The 18,705-nt window shown below is 42.0% G+C and overlaps 2 protein-coding genes across 3 annotated transcripts; both read right to left on the bottom strand.

The window, feature by feature from the left end:
- Positions 1-655: 655 nt before the first annotated feature.
- LOC119364875 (cullin-1-like) lies at positions 656-6,579 on the bottom strand. The gene is made up of 18 exons (XM_037630440.1): positions 6,308-6,579; positions 6,087-6,186; positions 4,845-5,030; positions 4,706-4,753; positions 4,417-4,620; positions 4,243-4,320; positions 3,969-4,058; positions 3,806-3,886; positions 3,654-3,716; positions 3,266-3,301; positions 3,108-3,194; positions 2,870-3,019; positions 2,738-2,793; positions 2,340-2,622; positions 2,073-2,216; positions 1,752-1,970; positions 1,501-1,668; positions 656-1,007 (listed from the first exon to the last, which is right to left on the bottom strand). The coding sequence occupies exons 1-18, from the start codon at positions 6,451-6,453 to the stop codon at positions 906-908; spliced, it is 2,241 nt and encodes a 746-aa protein (XP_037486337.1). The 5' UTR covers positions 6,454-6,579; the 3' UTR covers positions 656-905.
- A 3,285-nt stretch (positions 6,580-9,864) lies between these two features.
- LOC119364884 (cullin-1-like) lies at positions 9,865-17,023 on the bottom strand. Of its 2 annotated transcripts, XM_037630451.1 has the most exons (18): positions 16,682-17,021; positions 16,500-16,599; positions 14,242-14,427; positions 14,111-14,158; positions 13,833-14,036; positions 13,676-13,753; positions 13,383-13,472; positions 13,222-13,302; positions 13,072-13,134; positions 12,609-12,644; positions 12,433-12,519; positions 12,182-12,331; positions 12,031-12,086; positions 11,639-11,921; positions 11,384-11,527; positions 11,087-11,305; positions 10,835-11,002; positions 9,865-10,428 (listed from the first exon to the last, which is right to left on the bottom strand). In XM_037630451.1, the coding sequence occupies exons 1-18, from the start codon at positions 16,819-16,821 to the stop codon at positions 10,327-10,329; spliced, it is 2,235 nt and encodes a 744-aa protein (XP_037486348.1). In that variant the 5' UTR covers positions 16,822-17,021; the 3' UTR covers positions 9,865-10,326. The 2 variants fall into 2 exon arrangements, with proteins under 2 accessions (XP_037486348.1, XP_037486357.1); XM_037630460.1 differs by lacking the exon at positions 9,865-10,428 and having other exon boundaries at positions 10,841-11,002; positions 11,214-11,305; positions 16,682-17,023.
- Between the last annotated feature and the right edge of the window lie 1,682 nt (positions 17,024-18,705).

Consider the following 18,705-nt stretch of genomic DNA (forward strand, 5'->3'; position numbering starts at 1 on the left):
GATGCGGCCGTGCATATACAGAGCTCTTTACAGCTTGTGATTATCTAAAGCATAATTCTCCATAATCGAGTGAAAAGTGAAAATAACAGGCCGGACGAGGCAATCCATAAACAGGATGGGAATTTAGCGAGTACTTTATAGGTTCATAGGATAGAATTATCATAGGATGTCATTTGATTGACACCAAAGGAATTTTTCCATTGAGTCTGACTCTTTTTTATTTTCCTATGAAATGTGGAGGATAGAAACCAATCATATGTAGGAATAGGAATTCATTCCTATGAACCAAAGGGCTCTAAAGGAAAAAATCCTATAAGAATCCTATCCTCTAAAATTCCTAAAATTCCTCTAAACCAAAACCAAAGGTAACCGTGCCATAAAATTCAGGAACAGGCCAAAATCCTAGCCATGATAACGCTATCTATTGGCAAAGAAGGCTACCGTGAGCTACGCAATCATACCTCACAGCCGTGTACTCCCTCCATTGATAAATATCAAGTCTTTTTAGAGATTTCACTGTGAAATCTACACTCTAAAATATGTCCATATACATCTGTATGTAGTTTGTAGTGGAATCTCTAAAAAGACTTGTATTTAGGAACAGAGGGAGTAGATTCCTACTACAGTAGGCAGCTCCCACTTTCGAACAGATAAGTTGGCAGAAATAAATATTTAAAAAGCACTGCAAGAGAAGGATAATTCAGCGGTACCGAGGTGCCTCCTGTAATTCAGAGTTGCCTACTGTGTTTCTGACGACCCATGTACAAAATTAGACCAGCCCGGGAAGATAGCAACCGAAATCCCCAAAATAAGCTGCAACAACGCAGCAAGTCGTTGGAGCGTATCATGAACGCGACACGGCAGCTGCCACCATCAGCAAGCTTGCAACCTACCACCAATACTAATCAAGCCAGATATCTGTATGTGTTGGCGTTGTCCTTGTCCCGCTCCAGGTAATCCCTCGTGATGAGATCTTCAATCCTCTTCTTGATTGCTTTGAAGTCAGGCTGCGGAAGGCAGAAAAAATTCAGGTTACAGAACAGAATTCAAGCAAAAAAATGTGTCAGTTGCTAAACCAACCCATGTGTCAAAACAAATATGAACAGTGTAGACAAGCATAAACAGCTAGCTAGGTCTTTTGAATTCAAGCTAAACATCTGTTAGTTACTAAACCAACCCATGTGTCAAAACAAATATAAACACAAAGCATAAACAGCTAGCTAAGTCATTTGCCTACAACTACCCCAAAACATGGCATTAGCAACTTCAGTGCAAACATCAGGCTTCAGCCACATTGTGTTCAAAAAAAGAATAGGAAATATTAAGCCAGAACAAAAGGCAAGTGCAACAAAAATGATAATGTTAGTGTGTGCTGTGCCAATGGATTTGGTAATGTTTGATAGTAGCAAGTTATGTAAATTAAAATCAATGATGTTAAATGCGCATAGTAGCAAGATATGCCAAATTCCCAATGGCCAAATATGTAGCGAAGAACAGTACCTTGAACATGCGGCTGAGCTGCTCCACACACTCCGCAACTAGCTGTGTATGGGCCATAACTTTGCGACTCTTCATGATACGCACAATTGATGCATCAATTGCATACCTCCGGTCCTTGTCAACGTCCTCAACAACCTTTTTCTTCTCATCAACAGGAGGTAGGGGTATCTGCAAGTTATGCGAATATGCAATCAGAAAGCATCACATAGATATAGCCTATACAAACCAAAGAAGAGAAAACCAGAAAATACCTTGATCCTTCTCATCCTGTCAGTAAATTTTGAATTGAACTCAAAAGAATCATTAGGCGAAATAGTTCTACCAGCTGGTTCTTTGCTAAGAATCTTGTATTTCGCGCAAGAGAGAGAATGGAGCAAACGGACAACATCATCATCTGACAGATTCAGCTGTGTTACAATCTCAGAGTAACTAAGCTTAGTAGATCCATTGAATAACAACAGCAACGCAGCCTGCCAAAACAATAAGCATGTCCAAATAAATCACAGATGACAGATTACAGCTTACAAGTACACATTTGTCAAAGTGAATGTATACAGATTAATCTAAGTTACCTGATATGTTGTAACAATGAGCTCTATAGTTTTAGCATCAAATTTTGCACTGATATTGCAGGTTCCCAAGGAGTATATCCAGGTAAGCTTCCTGTGCTTTGTTCTTGTTGCGTAGAACTCCTTAAAAACCTCTACACATTTCACCTGATAAAAATTGAGAAGTGAAATTGAGAAGTGTAGATAAATTTCCATTTCAAAAAACACAAAAAAAATAAATACTTAAATCAAAACTCATGCTCCTTATTTCACAAGAAAAGGTTATTTTACCATCTCAGAGGGAAGATTTATGTCAAAAGTTTTGTAGGTTGGCCAGAATCCAGTTGTCAAGACAGTAACAGCCAAGTCTACCCCAGGATTCGACTCCGGATGATCAGCTACAAACTCTTCAAACTTAGTTTGATGATCTCTTGCAACAGTAAGGTCAGTAACCATGCCTTCCATTTTTGAAGTAAACTGCCCGCCACACTGCTGCTTGAGCTTTGTCAGGATGCTTCTTTCATGTTCATCATTGGCACTCTTGTCAAAAAGCAATCTCCTTGCAAGTTTCTTCCTGTAAAATTGATTGAGCATTTCAACATAAATACAAAGCTCCAAATGATGACCAACTATTCAGATGTGGAGGTTAAATAGGCAAAAAATCCCAAGCAAGGTTAACAAGTAGTTACCTGTAGAACTCGGCAAAGAGATCCTTATCACTAATGTACGCGAGCAACCGCACCACCTGAAAGTCATTCACTGACAAACTTGAGTTCCTTACTCTAAATTTATGACATCAGCAAATGTGAAGGATGTTGTACCTTCTCAAGGGCATCCTCAATGGCCTCATCACTGAGCTTCTCACTGCAGCCTTTCTTCAAAATGTTGTCACAGAAGGTGGCAAGTAATTCAGCACTGGAACTGCCAGACACACCCTTATTGCAGAAGACCTCAAAGGCTTCTTTAAGTGCCTGGACACAAGTAGAAATTTGAGAATAAGGCAGCCATTTCAATTTATGATGAAAGCAACATGGAATACAAATGTATCTACCAGCAGACCTTGTGAAAGAGTGTATGGCCCTGAAAACAATCTGTCACATATGCTACATACTTGTCATGCAGCTCAATGATTTTCCAGACAAAAACCTGAAAGGCAAATAACAAGCATTAGGTAACATATGTTAATTATAAGTGTAGTATAAAATAAAGTTACACACCTGTTCCTGCATGCCAACCATCTCCTTCTTCTCTGGCTGTACAAACAATAATTTCAGAATGTGTATTCATGGAAAAAAAGAATATTAATGTGGAATGGCGTCATTGACGATTGAATGATACTCCCTCCGTCCCAAAATAAGTGTCTTCTTGAACCATATGATATGAGACGGAGGGAATACTAGGCTAATTCAACTGTCTAATCAAAAGAATATTAATGTGGAATGGCGTCATTGACACTTGAATGATACTCCCTCTGTCCCAAAATAAGTGTCTTCTTGAACCATATGATATGTGACGGAGGGAATACTACGCTAATTCAACTGTCTAATCAAATTGAACCACAAACAAGTGCACAAATGATGTGATGGCTGAAGTTAAAGGCTGCACCTTCTTGTTATTAGCAGAATCTTCTGCTTGCTTGACCAAAGCTGTACCCTCATTCGTAACATGCTGCAAAGATGTACAGTTAAATCACAATTTAGGACAAACTGCGAGGAGTAGAAAGGAGAGCCAAGAGAATTGAGGACTATAGACAATACCGTTTTAAACATGTTAGAAATAGGTTCCAGACCACGGGTGATTTTCGAGAAGAGTCTATACATCCTTGAAAGATCCTCAACCTGTAGGAAACGATGAATGAGTGGCCAAATCTGTTGATGAATAGCATACACTGTTAAGAAATGTGCCTCCTTCTAATCAAACCTTGTCATCCCGAAGCAATGCAAAACATCCAGAATGCTCCTTCTCCAAAAGTTGTGTTGCATAACTGGCAAGCAATTCATTTTGCACTTTCTGTAAAATTAGGAAACACAAATTAAATACATATATATCAGACTGAATTATTTTATATCATTCCTCAAAGATTGATCATCAAAATATTCTGGTTACTAAATTGTGAATGCATATCCAAAATACAATCATTACAACAAAAAACAGTCAAGAGAGTTTCAAACAGGTTCACAAACTTTCAACATACCTCCAGCAACTTCGGCTCACTATTAATATGCAAGTAGTGACCAACTCGCTCCTTCTCTCTTTTCAGGCATTCTTCAGCCTAATGAAAGAGGCATCAGCAATCCATTACATAGAACAAAAATACCAGGCAATGGTAAATATGTAGGCAGTCACAAAGGCCTTGTATCAATGGTACCTTTATCATGTAATCAGGACAAGAATCCTCGACAATCCAGCTTTGAGCTTTGACAGAGTAGTAATCTGTAGTATCCTTGAGCAAGAAATCTTCGAAGTCATTCTCGTAACAATCCATATTACCTAACCCAATTTCAACGAAAATATCCAAGACGTTCTTCAGCAAGGCCCTGTCAATCTGTTCACCTTCACGCTCTTGATCGATCTGTTTAAGGAAGGTGCTGCCACACTCAGTTATATATGTACACAAATCATTGGATATAAGTTCATAGAGAGATGCAAAGACTCACCAGAGCTATCACCGCATCTTTTACCTTCCCTTTGATCTCTTGAAATATCTGTTACCATGAGTTGACTGATTAGAACAGAAAAAGGAAACACTAAAAATATGCATATATCAAGAACAGCAACTACAAAATGACAATTTACCAGGTCTCGGAAGCAAATAAGCCCAACATCTCTAAGTGCAGTAAGCGACCTCCGTGTGATGAAGTACCGGTCAAGATAATGGAAAAAGCGTGAAAGCCACCTAACCATAACTTTATGGTTTGACCACCTTTGTACCAGCTCTCTGAGCATAAACTCATCATGCTTCTCTTTTAATGATGGCAAGACCTACAGTAATTTGAGTACAAGTAAAAGGTGAGCAAACAAATAAACCAGAGGATGATTACAGAACAAACTGTAAGATGTGTGTTGTGTGACTCATGTCACAAATTCAGAACATAACTATCACACGATTCCTAGTTCCCCTTTGTCCCGTCACATCACATATTACAAAAGGGATTACTAGGAGGGATATCCAATTAGACAAAGAAAGATAAAAGGTTAAATAACTAGACTGTGGTGGAGAAAATATACACTCAATGACAATGACATTAAATATCCAAAAAATAATACAAGGAAATACTATTAACAGTACATCTAAATTCAGCGGAATAAAATCATTCAGTCACACAAAAGAGTCTCTACAGGATAACAATTTACTAGAAATAAATGGACTCAACGTTCATATAACCAGCCCAGAATGGTGACCCTAACAGAATGAGTTATTTGACAAGACAATCTTAGTGATAGACAAGATAGCTAGACAAATGTTTCATCGGATTAGAGGAGCAATAATTTTTAACCAGATATACAGTGCAAACATGGTAAAAGTACTCTTCATCTCAAGAATAACCACAGAAAACACTGAGAACAGTTCTAAAATGCAGGTTCACTTTTCCAGCTCAGTGATGACATTTGTTTGTATAGCAGCTTTGGCCCCAGAAAGATGGAGCACAAATAAACTGACCTAAATACACATTGTAAAGTAAAAGCAAACTCACTGATGCATTTATGTGAAAGGCTGTTTGATTGGGATACTGGAATTCTAATAGGAAGGTTTGTTGCAAGCACAAAATATTTTAACAGTATCTTATCATGTGTGTTAGTAAATACTACTAGTATTTGCAGCCAGTAAGACAACACCCTCCCACTACACCTCAACCCAAAAAAATACACGCGTGCAAATCCATGGGTGGCGCATGTTCGAAACCAAAACACAATCAGATTCGTCTTATTCATTGGACCGGGGAACCAACAGCACAGGCACACACACACGAAACAGGGAACAATCTGAACACACGACACGGCATGTAAGCATAAGCGGGAGCAGGAGAATCAGCTCACCGTGGCCCGGATGTACTCCTCGAAGGCCTCGCGGTACTTGTCATAGAGCTGCTGCGAGTAGTCGTGCGGGGGCTTCTGCGTGCACATGTTGTATATCGTCCTGCGCGACAAAGGACAGAGACAAGCAAGGGGCCGGGGAAACCCTAGATCAGCACCGGATCAGATCGAATCGGGCCTTGCCCAGGCACGGCCGGAGGGAGGCGAGGGCGGAGGCGACTTACGTGTAGAGCATCATGTAGTCCTCGGAGCTGAACTGCGGCTCGGGCTTGCCCTCGAGGATGTTGATGAGCTTGGTGATGCCCCGCTGCATGAACGCCCACCCATCCTCCAGATCGATCGTCTTGCGGTCCTGCCCGTGGCCCGCCATCGCCGCCGTAGCCGCCGGTTTTCCGCCCCCGACGGCGGCCGCAAACCCTAGAGGAGGAGGCTGGGTTCTGTTGCGCCCGTCGCCGCGTGGGGTTTGGGGGGGAGAGAGATTGGGGGGTGAGAGACGGGGCGGACGGCTTATGAGGAGGGGAATCCCGTCGCAACCAAAGACGTTCTGATTGGAGGAAGGTTCGCTTCCGCTCCCGCGGGCCGTGCGGGCCGTCCGATCGGCGGATGACGGCTGGGATGAGGCGTGTGCGAGGGGATCGTGTCGCCCCTGTTATCTAGCCACGCGTGTAGGTCGGTTCGGCACATGATTGCGACTGCGTTGAGTTGAACACATGCTTCTCAGATTAGCTCACGTCTGACTGGCCGGTGGGACATGCTCAGAACCATAATCTACCTCCATTGTGTTTTTTATTATGGAAATACCTTGTTTCTGAGGGTTTATTATGGAAATATTAGCGGATGTGAATCTTTAAACTCAAATCTCGATCAAACCTTATTCAATTTATTTATTTATAAACTGACTACATCTCTCTCTCTATCCCAAAAATTGTTGTTGTACTTAATGTACACCATTCAAAAGAGACACCACCAAACAATTATATCTTCAAATCAAAACAAATTTGCAGTGCGTGGCATCTCAATCATCATGTGCTATTCCCATATTTGTGTTTTGCAATCTGTGTAATCCAAATACACGTGGCCATAAAACTAAATTTAGTTCTCTGGATAATTTCAAGTTAATCTCTCATGAGTGAATAAGCAATTATGTTATGTCATGTGATTCTTTCTCCCGAATATTGGATCATGTTATTGTACCATATGTGAGAATGAGAACTGATGGTTGAGACTTTGCCCCCGTTGGTCTTCACATTATTGCATTGTCCAAGCGTGTCACACTTAGGCCAATCCTAGTGATAGTTTAGTATTAGTCGTATGTAATCTTGTCAGTCATATGCTTATAGTCTCAAAGTATAATAATTATATAGACCAAGTATTTAATAAGTGCATCTCATTTTCATAAGATTAGGGCACTTCTAATAAATTACTATATCTTTATAAGGTACATCATATGTACTCTCTCTTCATTTTTTATACAAGGTCACTTCATATTCTTATGCCTAACGTTGATCATTAATTTTAACAGAATAAATATGAGTTATATGTCATAAAAGTATGTCACTCGATGCACATTTCAATTAACTTTTTGATGATATAGTTTTGATGACGTATAACCTATAATTTGTTGACTAAAATTACAAGTCAAAGTTTGACACGAAAAACAAAGCAAAGGGAGTATTTAGATATAGCTCCTCCAATTAATTGCACTATCTTATTGTTGTGTCTAAGCAATCTCTCATTTTAATGTATTTTGTGAGAGAAAATGTGTGAGTTGTTTTGGTTTTGATGCTAAGATGTTTTCGATATTTCATACGGACTACATACGGATTGAAATGAGTAAACAAACGCACTAAAACGTGTTTATACACATCCTATTCACAAAAAGTTAAGGGCCTCTTTGATTCAAAGGATTTTCATAGGATTTTTGAAGGATTAGAATCCTTAGGAATTTTTCCTACGTTGGTCGTTTGATTCGTAGGATTGAATACTATAGGATTCTTTCCTAAGGATTCATTTGTACTACATTTCACAAGAATTCTAACATCCACTTCAACTTCTTGAAAGAAATCCTTTGTTTTTTCCATGACACAATCAAACAAACTCAAATCCTATAGGGATCCAATGGACATGCCATTCCAATTCTACGTTTTTCCTATTCCTGTGTTTTTGCAATCCAATGAATCAAAGAGGCCCTAAAACTTCTTATAGTATTTGTGGATGGATGGAGTAGCAACTATCTCTTTCCTTTATATATATATAGTTCAAAGTGAATCGGGGGGCAATTATGTAAGTCCATCCAAATTATGAGTATAATATTTAATTACCCTTTGTGTTGAACGATATGAAAACAGGGTACACCCTTTGATTTAGAATAATTATCGCAACTTAAAACTAAAAGTATGACAACTAATATGAATTGGAGGAAGTAGTATTTAATAAAGGGGACGGCTTTCATCCTCTCTGTCTTCATAACTATATGCACAACAACAAAAAACATGACGTGTTGAGCTAAGGAAAAAATAAAAATGTTGTCATCTCGGAGCACTAGGTCTTTTACCGCTGGTCGTCCTTGTGCTGACCCGATGTCACAGATCCAGTACTAAAATCCAAACGCCCTCTCACATGCATTATTCCCATTTATTTGAAACAAGATCCAAGTCTATTATGAAATTTCACCGCAAGTACAAAGCACCCAAATGCATAATAAAAAAAATACTTCAAGGCTTTTGGACCGTGGAACGATCACCACCACCATCAGAATGAGTCGCCAAAGCACCCAAATGCATAATAAAAAAATACTTCAAGGCTTTTGGACCGTGGAACGATCACTACCATCATCAGAATGAGTCGCCGATGCGTCGCAATCGCTGCCCCCTATCGGAGCTAGACTAGCCTTATCGATCATGGCCAAGAAATCGTCATGCACGTGTAACTAAGGACTAACATCATAGAGGCGTAATCATTGTTATTGAACCCTTGAATCGATATGAAGCGCCTAACATCATACCACCATCTTGAATCCTTGAATCGATATGAAGCGCCTAACATCATACCACCATCTTGAACCCTTGAACCGGTATGAAGCGCCTAGCATCATACCACCATCGCCCAGAACCTCACTGCCCCAAGAGACAACGGGAATCTACGCTGGAGCTTAATTGAATCCATCCAGACAAACAAACTCGGAAAGGATCAGAGCACGGAAGACGAGCTCGAATCCATGGGCTCATCGGCAGAGTCCGAAGGGGAAAAACTGACCCCTAGCCACCGCTAACGTGGTCCACTTAAATGCATACAGATTCCTTCAAAAACATATGAAATCATTTACTTGCAGGAAACAAACCCAAATGAACAGCTAAGAACATGGATATGTATAGTTCACAACAAAAATAGAATCCACTGCAGTATCAACAGGAAAGCCTTCAAAATACATCAGTGCAACAAGAACCCTCTTTTTCCATCGAAACTCGTCAATGCGAAAAGAACCCCAAATCCCATTGTTCCAGAAGGCGTTGTAATTCCCCCCGTTGAAATGCCACACCGTAGCCGTCAGGTTCAAATGGGCCTCGAGCAAATTTCACATGATCCCAGTTTTGACATCTATGAAGGGGAGCCTTGGCGCAGTGGTAAAGCTGCTGCCTTGTGACCATGAGGTCATGGGTTCAAGTCCTGGAAACAGCCTCTTACAAAAATGTAGGGAAAGGCTGCGTACTATAGACCCAAAGTGGTCGGACCCTTCCCTGGACCCTGCGCAAGCGGGAGCTACATGCACCAGGTTTGCCAGTTTTGACATCTATCATCATCTCTTTATATGAAATCCTTGTGAAGTCACAATACAGTCTCTTGCCGCTGCTACAGAAATTACACAGCCGAAGGTGGTCCAGCAAGAGATACATTCCTTTGAATTATCTTTGTGTCGCAAGGATATGTTACAGGAAAACTATATTGATAATACAATCGGAAAAACTGAACACAACAACCAGTAGGAGTGTACAACATTTACCAAGGCCTGCCCTGACAAACCACCTTCTCTGTTACCAGGGCAGTTCTATCATACAGGTAGGGCCAAGGAACTGGATCTGACGACCTTCATGTACAAATGACAGACGTCGGTGCCGCCACCAGGTTATCCATCTGGACAAGCCAATGCGGTGTGCCATGGCACAAAATATAGCATCCTTAAATAGCAGTAGCTTGGTAGTCATACACGCCAGATGTTACCGAACCCAGCATGGAGAACAGATGATCAAGCCAAGTATCGGTAGACGTTCGGGTTCTCCTTGTCCCTCTCCAGGTAATCCCTGGTTATAAGATCCTCAATGCGCTTCTTTATTGCTTTGAAGTCGGGCTGAAGGGATAAAACCAGCATTCATGATCAGGTCAAGGAATCGAAGGAAATTTCTACATACAATGTACTAGCTTCAATGGTTGGTAAATATTTCAGTCTGGAATATCCATAGTTCCCAAGAAAGAAATTAAGATATTGGGCAACATCTGGATGCATTGTGTATGGTTTAAAGTATACTGTATGATTTAAAATTAATTAGTAAATATAGCTATATATTTCTCATTTGCACTAATGTGAGGATGCAAGCCTGAGGACTCAACAAGCTACACGACAAAAAAATATGGCTTGAATTTGACATACTAGCCATGTAAACACATCTGTCACTGGTCCTACAAAGGCAAGATCAAATGGACACAACCACATTTACCATTAGCACAGCTAACAGCACTAGAAGAATGTTTCATACCTTGAACATGCGACCAAGTTGCTCCACACACTCCATTACTAGTGTCTGGTGACCCAAGACTTTCCGGCTCTTCATAATACGAACAATGGATGCATCAATTGCGTATCTTCGATCCTTGTCAACATCTTCAACTACCTTCTTTTTCTCATCAACTGGAGGCAGAGGTATCTACAGACAGAAATAATAAGCAAGGATTACATCCAGCCGTAACGAAATAGAGGAAGCAAGAAAAAAACATACAACCAAAAATACCTTAATTCTCCTCATCTTGTCAGTAAATTTTGAATTAAATTCAAATACATCATTAGGAGAAATAGATCTGTTACTTGGTTCTTTAGTAAGAATCTTGTATTTCGCACAAGAGAGAGAATGGAGCAACCTCACTACATCGTCATCTGACAGGTTCAGTTGCGTTACTATCTCAGAATAACTAAGTTTATCAGCTCCATTGAACAGTAGCAACAATGCAGCCTGACAAAGAGTCCGAAAGAAACCATTAGTCTGTGGCACCTGAAATAAAAGCAAGACCATGTACGTGTTTATGCTTACCTGGTAAGTTGTAACAATGAGCTCGATAGTCTTGGCCTCAAACTTTGCGGTGATATGGCAGATTCCCAAGGAATATATCCATGTAAGTTTTCTATGCTTAGTTCTTGTTTGATAAAACTCTTTGAAAACCTCGACACATCTCACCTATTTTTTTTGGGAGTTGTCAATGTTAATAATCTTACAGAGAGTAAGGCCATAAAATAGTTAAGACCTCAGTTTGCAGAAGTGGAGAGCACAAGAAAACAGTAAATTTACCATCTCAGCAGGAAGGTTTATATCGAATGATTTATAAGTTGGCCAAAATCCTGTTGTCAGAACAGTGACCGCCAAGTCTATCCCAGGATTCAATTCAGGGTGTGTGCTTATGAACTCTTCAAACTTAGTTTGATGATCCCTTGCAACAGTAAGGTCGGTGACCATGCCCTCCATTTTTGAAGTAAATTGGCCACCACACTGTTGTTTTAGCTTGGTCAGAATGCTTCTTTCGTGCTCATCATTAGCACTCTTGTCAAATAGCAATCTCCTAGCCAGCTTCTTCCTGCCATCATCACCATGAAACATCAGGCCCAGAGTGAAATCAATGGAATTCCTTATCTTCTTGAGCTTACAAGGCATTAAAGTTATTGTACAATGTTAAAAACTATTACCTGTAAAACTCAGCAAAAAGGTCCTTATCACTGATGTAGGCGAGTAATCTCACTACCTGATGAATGGCCAGTTCCAGATTAACACCCGAAAGATAAAAATGCACTAATGTCTGCAAGTAAAAGAGAACACATAACAGATTGACGCATGTACCTTCTCCAGGGTATCCTCAATAGCTTCATCACTGAGTTTTTCACTGCCGCCTTTCTTTAAAATATTATCACAGAAGGTGGCAAGCAATTCAGCACTTGAACTGCCAGAGACACCTTTGTTGCAGAACACTTCAAAAGCCTCTTTAAGCGCCTGTGCAAAGGAATAGGAAACAAAGATCAGAGAGTGTTCCTGTTTATTTTATTGCAAAAGATGAATCATGGAGAAACAAATAAACATATAATCTGACAAACCTTATGGAAGAGAGTATGCCCCTGGAAACAGTCAGTGACGTATGCTACATACTTGTCATGGAGCTCAATGATTTTCCGGACAAAAACCTAAAACCAGAAATTCTCAGATGGTGATAAATGTCGCAACTAAAATTACAAAAGTTGGGTTGACAGCAATATAGTCTGAATGTACACACCTGTTCCTGCAAACCAACAATGTCCTTCTTCTCTGGCTGTAAGAATAATCAATTGTTAGATGTTCACTTCAAGATGACGAATAAAGAAATTACTTGAAAAGCCGAGTCTGAAGCACAGAGACAACTACTAGACAGAGCAAAATAAAGCATCGACAAGAAACCAAAACGGGACATACTGCAACAACCCATTTCTAGGCACTATCTGACAAGGAACCCAACTGGTCCTTTCCTCCAACAATCACTTGTACAAGCAGGGGGCGCATGAGGCAGGTACAATCAGGGAAGAGGGGAGGTATAAGAGGAAAAATGAAATGAGTTCAACCCAGCCCAGATAAATAACGGGCTCTAGCATGCAATGCTAAATTAATGGACTGGGTGTTGCACGTGGTACAAGCGGCCTTAAGTATAAAAATACATTGAGATCCACAGAAACTGTGAAGTTATAGTGACAATAAATGCGCACCTTCTTATTACTAGCAGCATCTTCTGCTTGTTTCACCAATGCTGTCCCCTCGTTGGTAACATGCTGCAGAATAACATCACTTAAATACAATGTCCAAAACTCCAAATTGTTCTATGGAATAACTAAAGCATGCTTTGCATAAGCAGATACCTGCTTAAAAATTTGAGAAACAGGTTCTAGGCCACGGGTTATTCTAGAAAAGAGCCTGTACATCCTTGAGAGATCCTCAACCTACAACAGATGCAAACAGTCAAATTACTTGATGTTCCCGATTATTATTACTCTCCAGGGATATGACTCTCTGGTTATACCTTGTCATCACGAAGTAATGCATGGCATCCAGAATGCTCCTTCTCCAAAAGTTGGCTTGCATACTGAGTTAACAACTCATGTTGCACTTTCTGAAACAATCCACGAATTATGTTAATGTTAAGTTAACTGATATGCTAAAGAGAGGGAAATCATGACAAATGTTCTCTCAGGAAGACCAACTAGATACTAATTTGTTTAGCATTTTCAAATCACCAAAAACAGCGGGCGAGCGTCCGTGTGTGGGTGGGTGGGTGGGTGGGGGGGGGATTGCAGCAGAGATCTTTTCACAAACCTCCAATAACTTCGGTTCACTACTAGAATGCAAATAATGAGCAACTCGTTCCTTCTCCCTCTTCAAGCACTCCTCGGCCTAGTGAAAAGGACATCCAATGCACATATATTATTGTCCTTAACTATGTAAACAATAAGGAAAAAGCTCCTGAAACTACCTTTAACATATAGTCAGGACAAGAGTCTTCCACGATCCAGGTTTGGGCCTTGATAGAGTAGTAATCTGCAGTATCCTTCAGCAAGAAATCTTCAAAATCATTCTCGTAACATTCCATACTGCCTAAGCCAATCTCAACAAATATATCCAAGACATTCTTTAACAGAGCCCTGTCAATTTGTTCACCCTCACGTTCTTGGTCTATCTGTTGAAGGAGGATGTCACAACCACATATAGGAAAATTATCTGTTCGGACTACTATGTGATGCAAAGACTCACCAAGGAAATGACTGCACTTTTTACTTTCCCTTTGATTTCTTGATATACCTTTACCATTAGAAAAGGGTTAGAACAAAGAAGGCAAAACAACTACATATAAATAGCTTCACTGCCAGAACACATTCATTTACCAAATCTCGAAAGCAACTGAGCCCAACTTCTCTCAATGCTAGAAGCGATCTACGTGAAATGAAATATCGATCAAGGTAATGGAAGAACCGTGATAGCCACCGAACCATCACTTTGTGGTTAGACCACCTCTTTACTAGCTCCCTCAACATAAACTCGTCATGCTTCTCTCTCAATGAAGGTAAGACCTACATGGAGTCAAAATAAAGTGTAAAGCCAACAAGCAAACACACAAAATGTAGCTAAGACAACATAGGAATGATCAAATGTAAGTAACTAAATACCCATGCTACCATAAAACAAGGGCAACTCTGTTATTAAGCTGTTGGTTATAAGTTATAACCAACATTAGAATTGAAGATTTAAAGGCGTGAATGGGGATATCTCTAAGAAGATGTGCTATTAACAATAAGATACAGTTTTAGATGAGACTATAAGCACGGTGCATTTTAACACTAAAAGTAATGCATAATAATGATTGTGTGAGATAAAGAGGCTCCCAATTATCAATTCCTTGAAACCAAGCAAAAGCGGTTTGCTTAAAAAAAAGAACATTACATGGCGAGATGGCACCTGGCCCAGAGCCATCTAGTCTAGGCTTCAGTCCTCAAACCTACTCAGTCTCCTGTTTTTTACAGCAAATAATGGACCATACACCTAAGACCATGGCAGATTAGCCAATGTGCCGTTATCTAAGATTCGCAATGAAAGATGTCCTTTTTCCATAGAGGCAATGCATCAACCCATTGGAAACACTCTTTGAGACTCATTATCTGTTATATACGACAGGCTAATTAAGTCCTTCAATTTCAGAAAGGAGTCTTTCCTTACTTCCTTATACAAAACTGTTATGTTGTTATGCTGCTCGTGCAATCAAAACTTAGAATAGAAGAAAAAGAGTTCCCTCGGGACCCACGGTCTAGTTTGCAAAAACTTGCCAACTAGGTGCCCTCGGCCTTCAAATGATCATTAACAACCCCCTCATGGGCACTCCCCTCTCTCATTTTTGCGGATCACACCCTAGGCAACGGTTAGTAGTCACAACCCATGATAACTACTCTATCAATTGCTCTGGATTAGGAGAAGAGACATTACATGTGAATCCCAATGGTCAGTTCTCTGCTGACTGTTTCTGGCTATGTTTTTATCAGATATTAACCTGAAACGCCTTCTAATGATTGTTGCAAGCAATATCAGTTCCAGATATCCCTTCTCTCTGTAATATGCATGGTAAATATTAAAATATAGCACACAGCTAGTGTAATGTGGAACTCCTATGTATCATGTTTCTTCATTCGCACAGAAGTATGTATCATGCATGAGATTCAAGATAATTTTCAGGTTGTACTTTGTGATGATGTTAAAATCCCCTACTAGTTAGCGTAAAAACATCACGCATAGCTCCTGGTCCCACTATTTCAATCTATAACGGGTATTTGGTGCGTCACTGACATTAAAGATGTTATCTGACAAAGAGAATAGAAAGAGGCTATGACTTTAATGCCCCTGCTATGCTATGTGCCTATATATATCACAAACAAGTGAGAGAATGTTAGTGTAAGCGTTAATAAATGACGAAGAGAGAGGGCAAGTTAAATGAGACCCAAAAGAGAACACTATCGTTGAATTTCCATAGCATATATGGACATTCTAATTTCATAGGCATCTCCTGATTCAGGCCTCATTTGGCATTCCCTCTCTCCCTTGCATTTATGAGCACCCATTTCAGCTAGTCATTCTCTTGCTCCCAAGACATTGATAGCAGGAAAATTAGAGACATTTCCATGTGCCATTATATTGGTCTAAAGCTCCTTAGGTCCTATTCGGAACATGGTAATTCGACAGTGTACCCCATAGAAATGTTCCAATGATGCACCCCTAATACACTCTTTCTCCGATGATGCGCCCCTACTGCATACTATTTCTGATTCGAATGTAAGTTGCAGGGTACAAACGTTATACACTATACTACTTTGGTACACCCACAACCTGCATCCAAACAAAGACAGAGAGCAAACGAAACAAGTCTAGTGGCCGCATACTGCATATAACAAAACCAGTCCGTTTATGGTATTCATAACCGCACAGACGTGAAGAGAATCATCATCACGCGCACCAGCCCTACACCCCTACCAGCTATAGCAACCGTGTGCACGTCAAAACTTAAATGCCCACCCACCCCACGCGGCTCGTCCAATCCGACAGCTAAAATTAACGGGGCACCGACCACAATCAGCACACGGAAGACCCTGCTGCTCACCATGGAGGAGATGTACTCCTCGAAGGACTCGCGGTACTTGTCGTAGAGCTGCTGCGAGTAGTCGTGCGGAGGCTTCTGCGTGCACATGTTGTATATCGTCCTGCGCGGAGCAGAGCAGCAGCGGCGAAAATCAGATCAGGCCGCGGAGGCGAGGCGGAATTCGGGGGCAGGGGGTACCGTACGTGTAGAGCATCATGTAGTCCTCGGAGCTGAACTGCGGCTCCGGCTTGCCCTCGAGGATGTTCTTGAGCTTGGTGATGCCCTTCTGCATGAAGGCCCAGCCTTCCTCCAGATCGACGGTCTTCCGCTCGTGCGTCGTCATCGCCGCCGCCGCGGCCGTCAGATCGGGGCGGGGGGGCTCGCCGGAACCCTAGCTCGCGTCGTCTCGTCGCCCCTCTCCTGCGTGGGAACGGGAAATGGGAGGACGAGGAGAAAGGGGAAAGAGGGTCCGATCTAGCGTGGCGGAATGCCGAAACAGGGAGGGAGGGGAGGGGGGATGGATGGTCGCCGCCACTGCCAGCTCTCTCCGTTACTTTGGCACATGGCTGCCGTGCTGATGGCGTGTCCACTTCACAGCTAGGCTTAAGACTAAAAAGTCAGAAACTTGGGTGTATATGCCAACAACCAACGTGATTCGTAAATTATGACCACCAAAGCGAGTAAAACGTGACTTTGGTTGGATGTGTGGCATTGGTTTTGCCTTGGGACAAACCAACGTCTTTGATTTAAATCTCGCGGGTGCAGGTTAATGGCAAAAAAAATGGCGTGACAGGAGATTATCTGATAGGCGGTATCTTTAAAACTAATACAGTCGCTCATTCGGTTCTATCCCTTCTGTCCTAGTATAATATAAGAGCGACAGTAATACTAAGCACCAAGCCCATGCACTGCTAGCACAAGCTACAAAAGCAAATAAATAAACCGTGTGTGTAGTGTATTACGTGTGCTAACGGGGGATTTCTCATATGTTCCCTAGGGTTGGTGCGTCGCCGCCGCCGCCGGCGGCCGCTGGCCCTGTAGCCTCCCCGTGAGGCTGGCTTGATGTCCTGACGAGGTGCTCCCTCGTCAGCTTTCTGTCCCCTGGCGAAGAGAAAAGCTAGGGTTTTGTTGTCCTCCGGCGGCTTCGCTTCCGTGAGTTCCCCTCACTATCCTCTGGTGGCTACGCCGACCAAGAGTTTTTCGTCGTCGATTACCGGGTGTACAGTCTCCTCATCGGCGGCTGATCGGTCATCATGAAAATCTTAAGCTGGAATTGCAATGGACTCGGGAACGCAGCGGCAGTCCGTGCCCTACTGGATGTCCAACGTGCATGTAACCCTGAGGTGATGTTTTTTGTTGGGGAACATAGCATGCAATTTCAAAAAAATCCTACAATCACGCAAGATCTATCTAGGAGATGCATAGCAACAAGAGGGGGGGAGTGTGTCCACATACCCTTGTAGACCGAAAGCAGAAGCGTTAGTTTAACGTGATTGATGTAGTCGGACGTCTTCATGATCCAACCGATCTAGTACCGAACGTACGACACCTCCGAGTTCAGCACACGTTCAGCTCGATGACGTCCCTCAGACTCTTGATCCAGTAGAGGGTCGAGGGAGAGTTCCGTCAGCACGACGATGTGGTGACGGTGATGGTGATGTGGTCCGCGCAGGGCTTCGCCTAAGCACTACGACGCTATGACCGGAGTAGTAAACTGTGGAGGGGGGCACCGCACACGGCTAAGAGAACAATTGATGTGCAATGGGGCGCCCCCTGCCCCCGTATATAAAGGAGGAGAGGAGGAGGTGGCCAGCCAGGAGGGGCACGCCGTGGGGGGAGTCCTACTAGGACTCCACTCCTAGTAGGATTCCCCCCCCCCCTTTTCCTTTCTTACCGGAGGGAAAAAGGAAGGAGAGGGAGAGGAAAAGGGGGGCGCCGCCCCCTCCTCTGGTCCAATTCGGACTCCATGGGGGTGGCTACCCCTTGGCCTCCCCTCTCTCTCCACCAAGGCCCATGTAGGCCCAACAATTCCCCCCGGGGGGGGGTACCAATAACCCCTCGGTACTCCGGTAAAATATCCGAACCACTCGAAACCATTTCGATGTCCGAATACTACCTTCCAATATATGAATCTTTATTTCTCGACCATTTCGAGACTCCTCGTCATGTCCGTGATCTCATCCGGGACTCCGAACAAACTTCGGTCACCAAAACACATAACTCATAA

Source organism: Triticum dicoccoides, chromosome 1A (assembly GCF_002162155.2).
Source record: "Triticum dicoccoides isolate Atlit2015 ecotype Zavitan chromosome 1A, WEW_v2.0, whole genome shotgun sequence".
NCBI classification, from domain to species: domain Eukaryota; kingdom Viridiplantae; phylum Streptophyta; class Magnoliopsida; order Poales; family Poaceae; genus Triticum; species Triticum dicoccoides.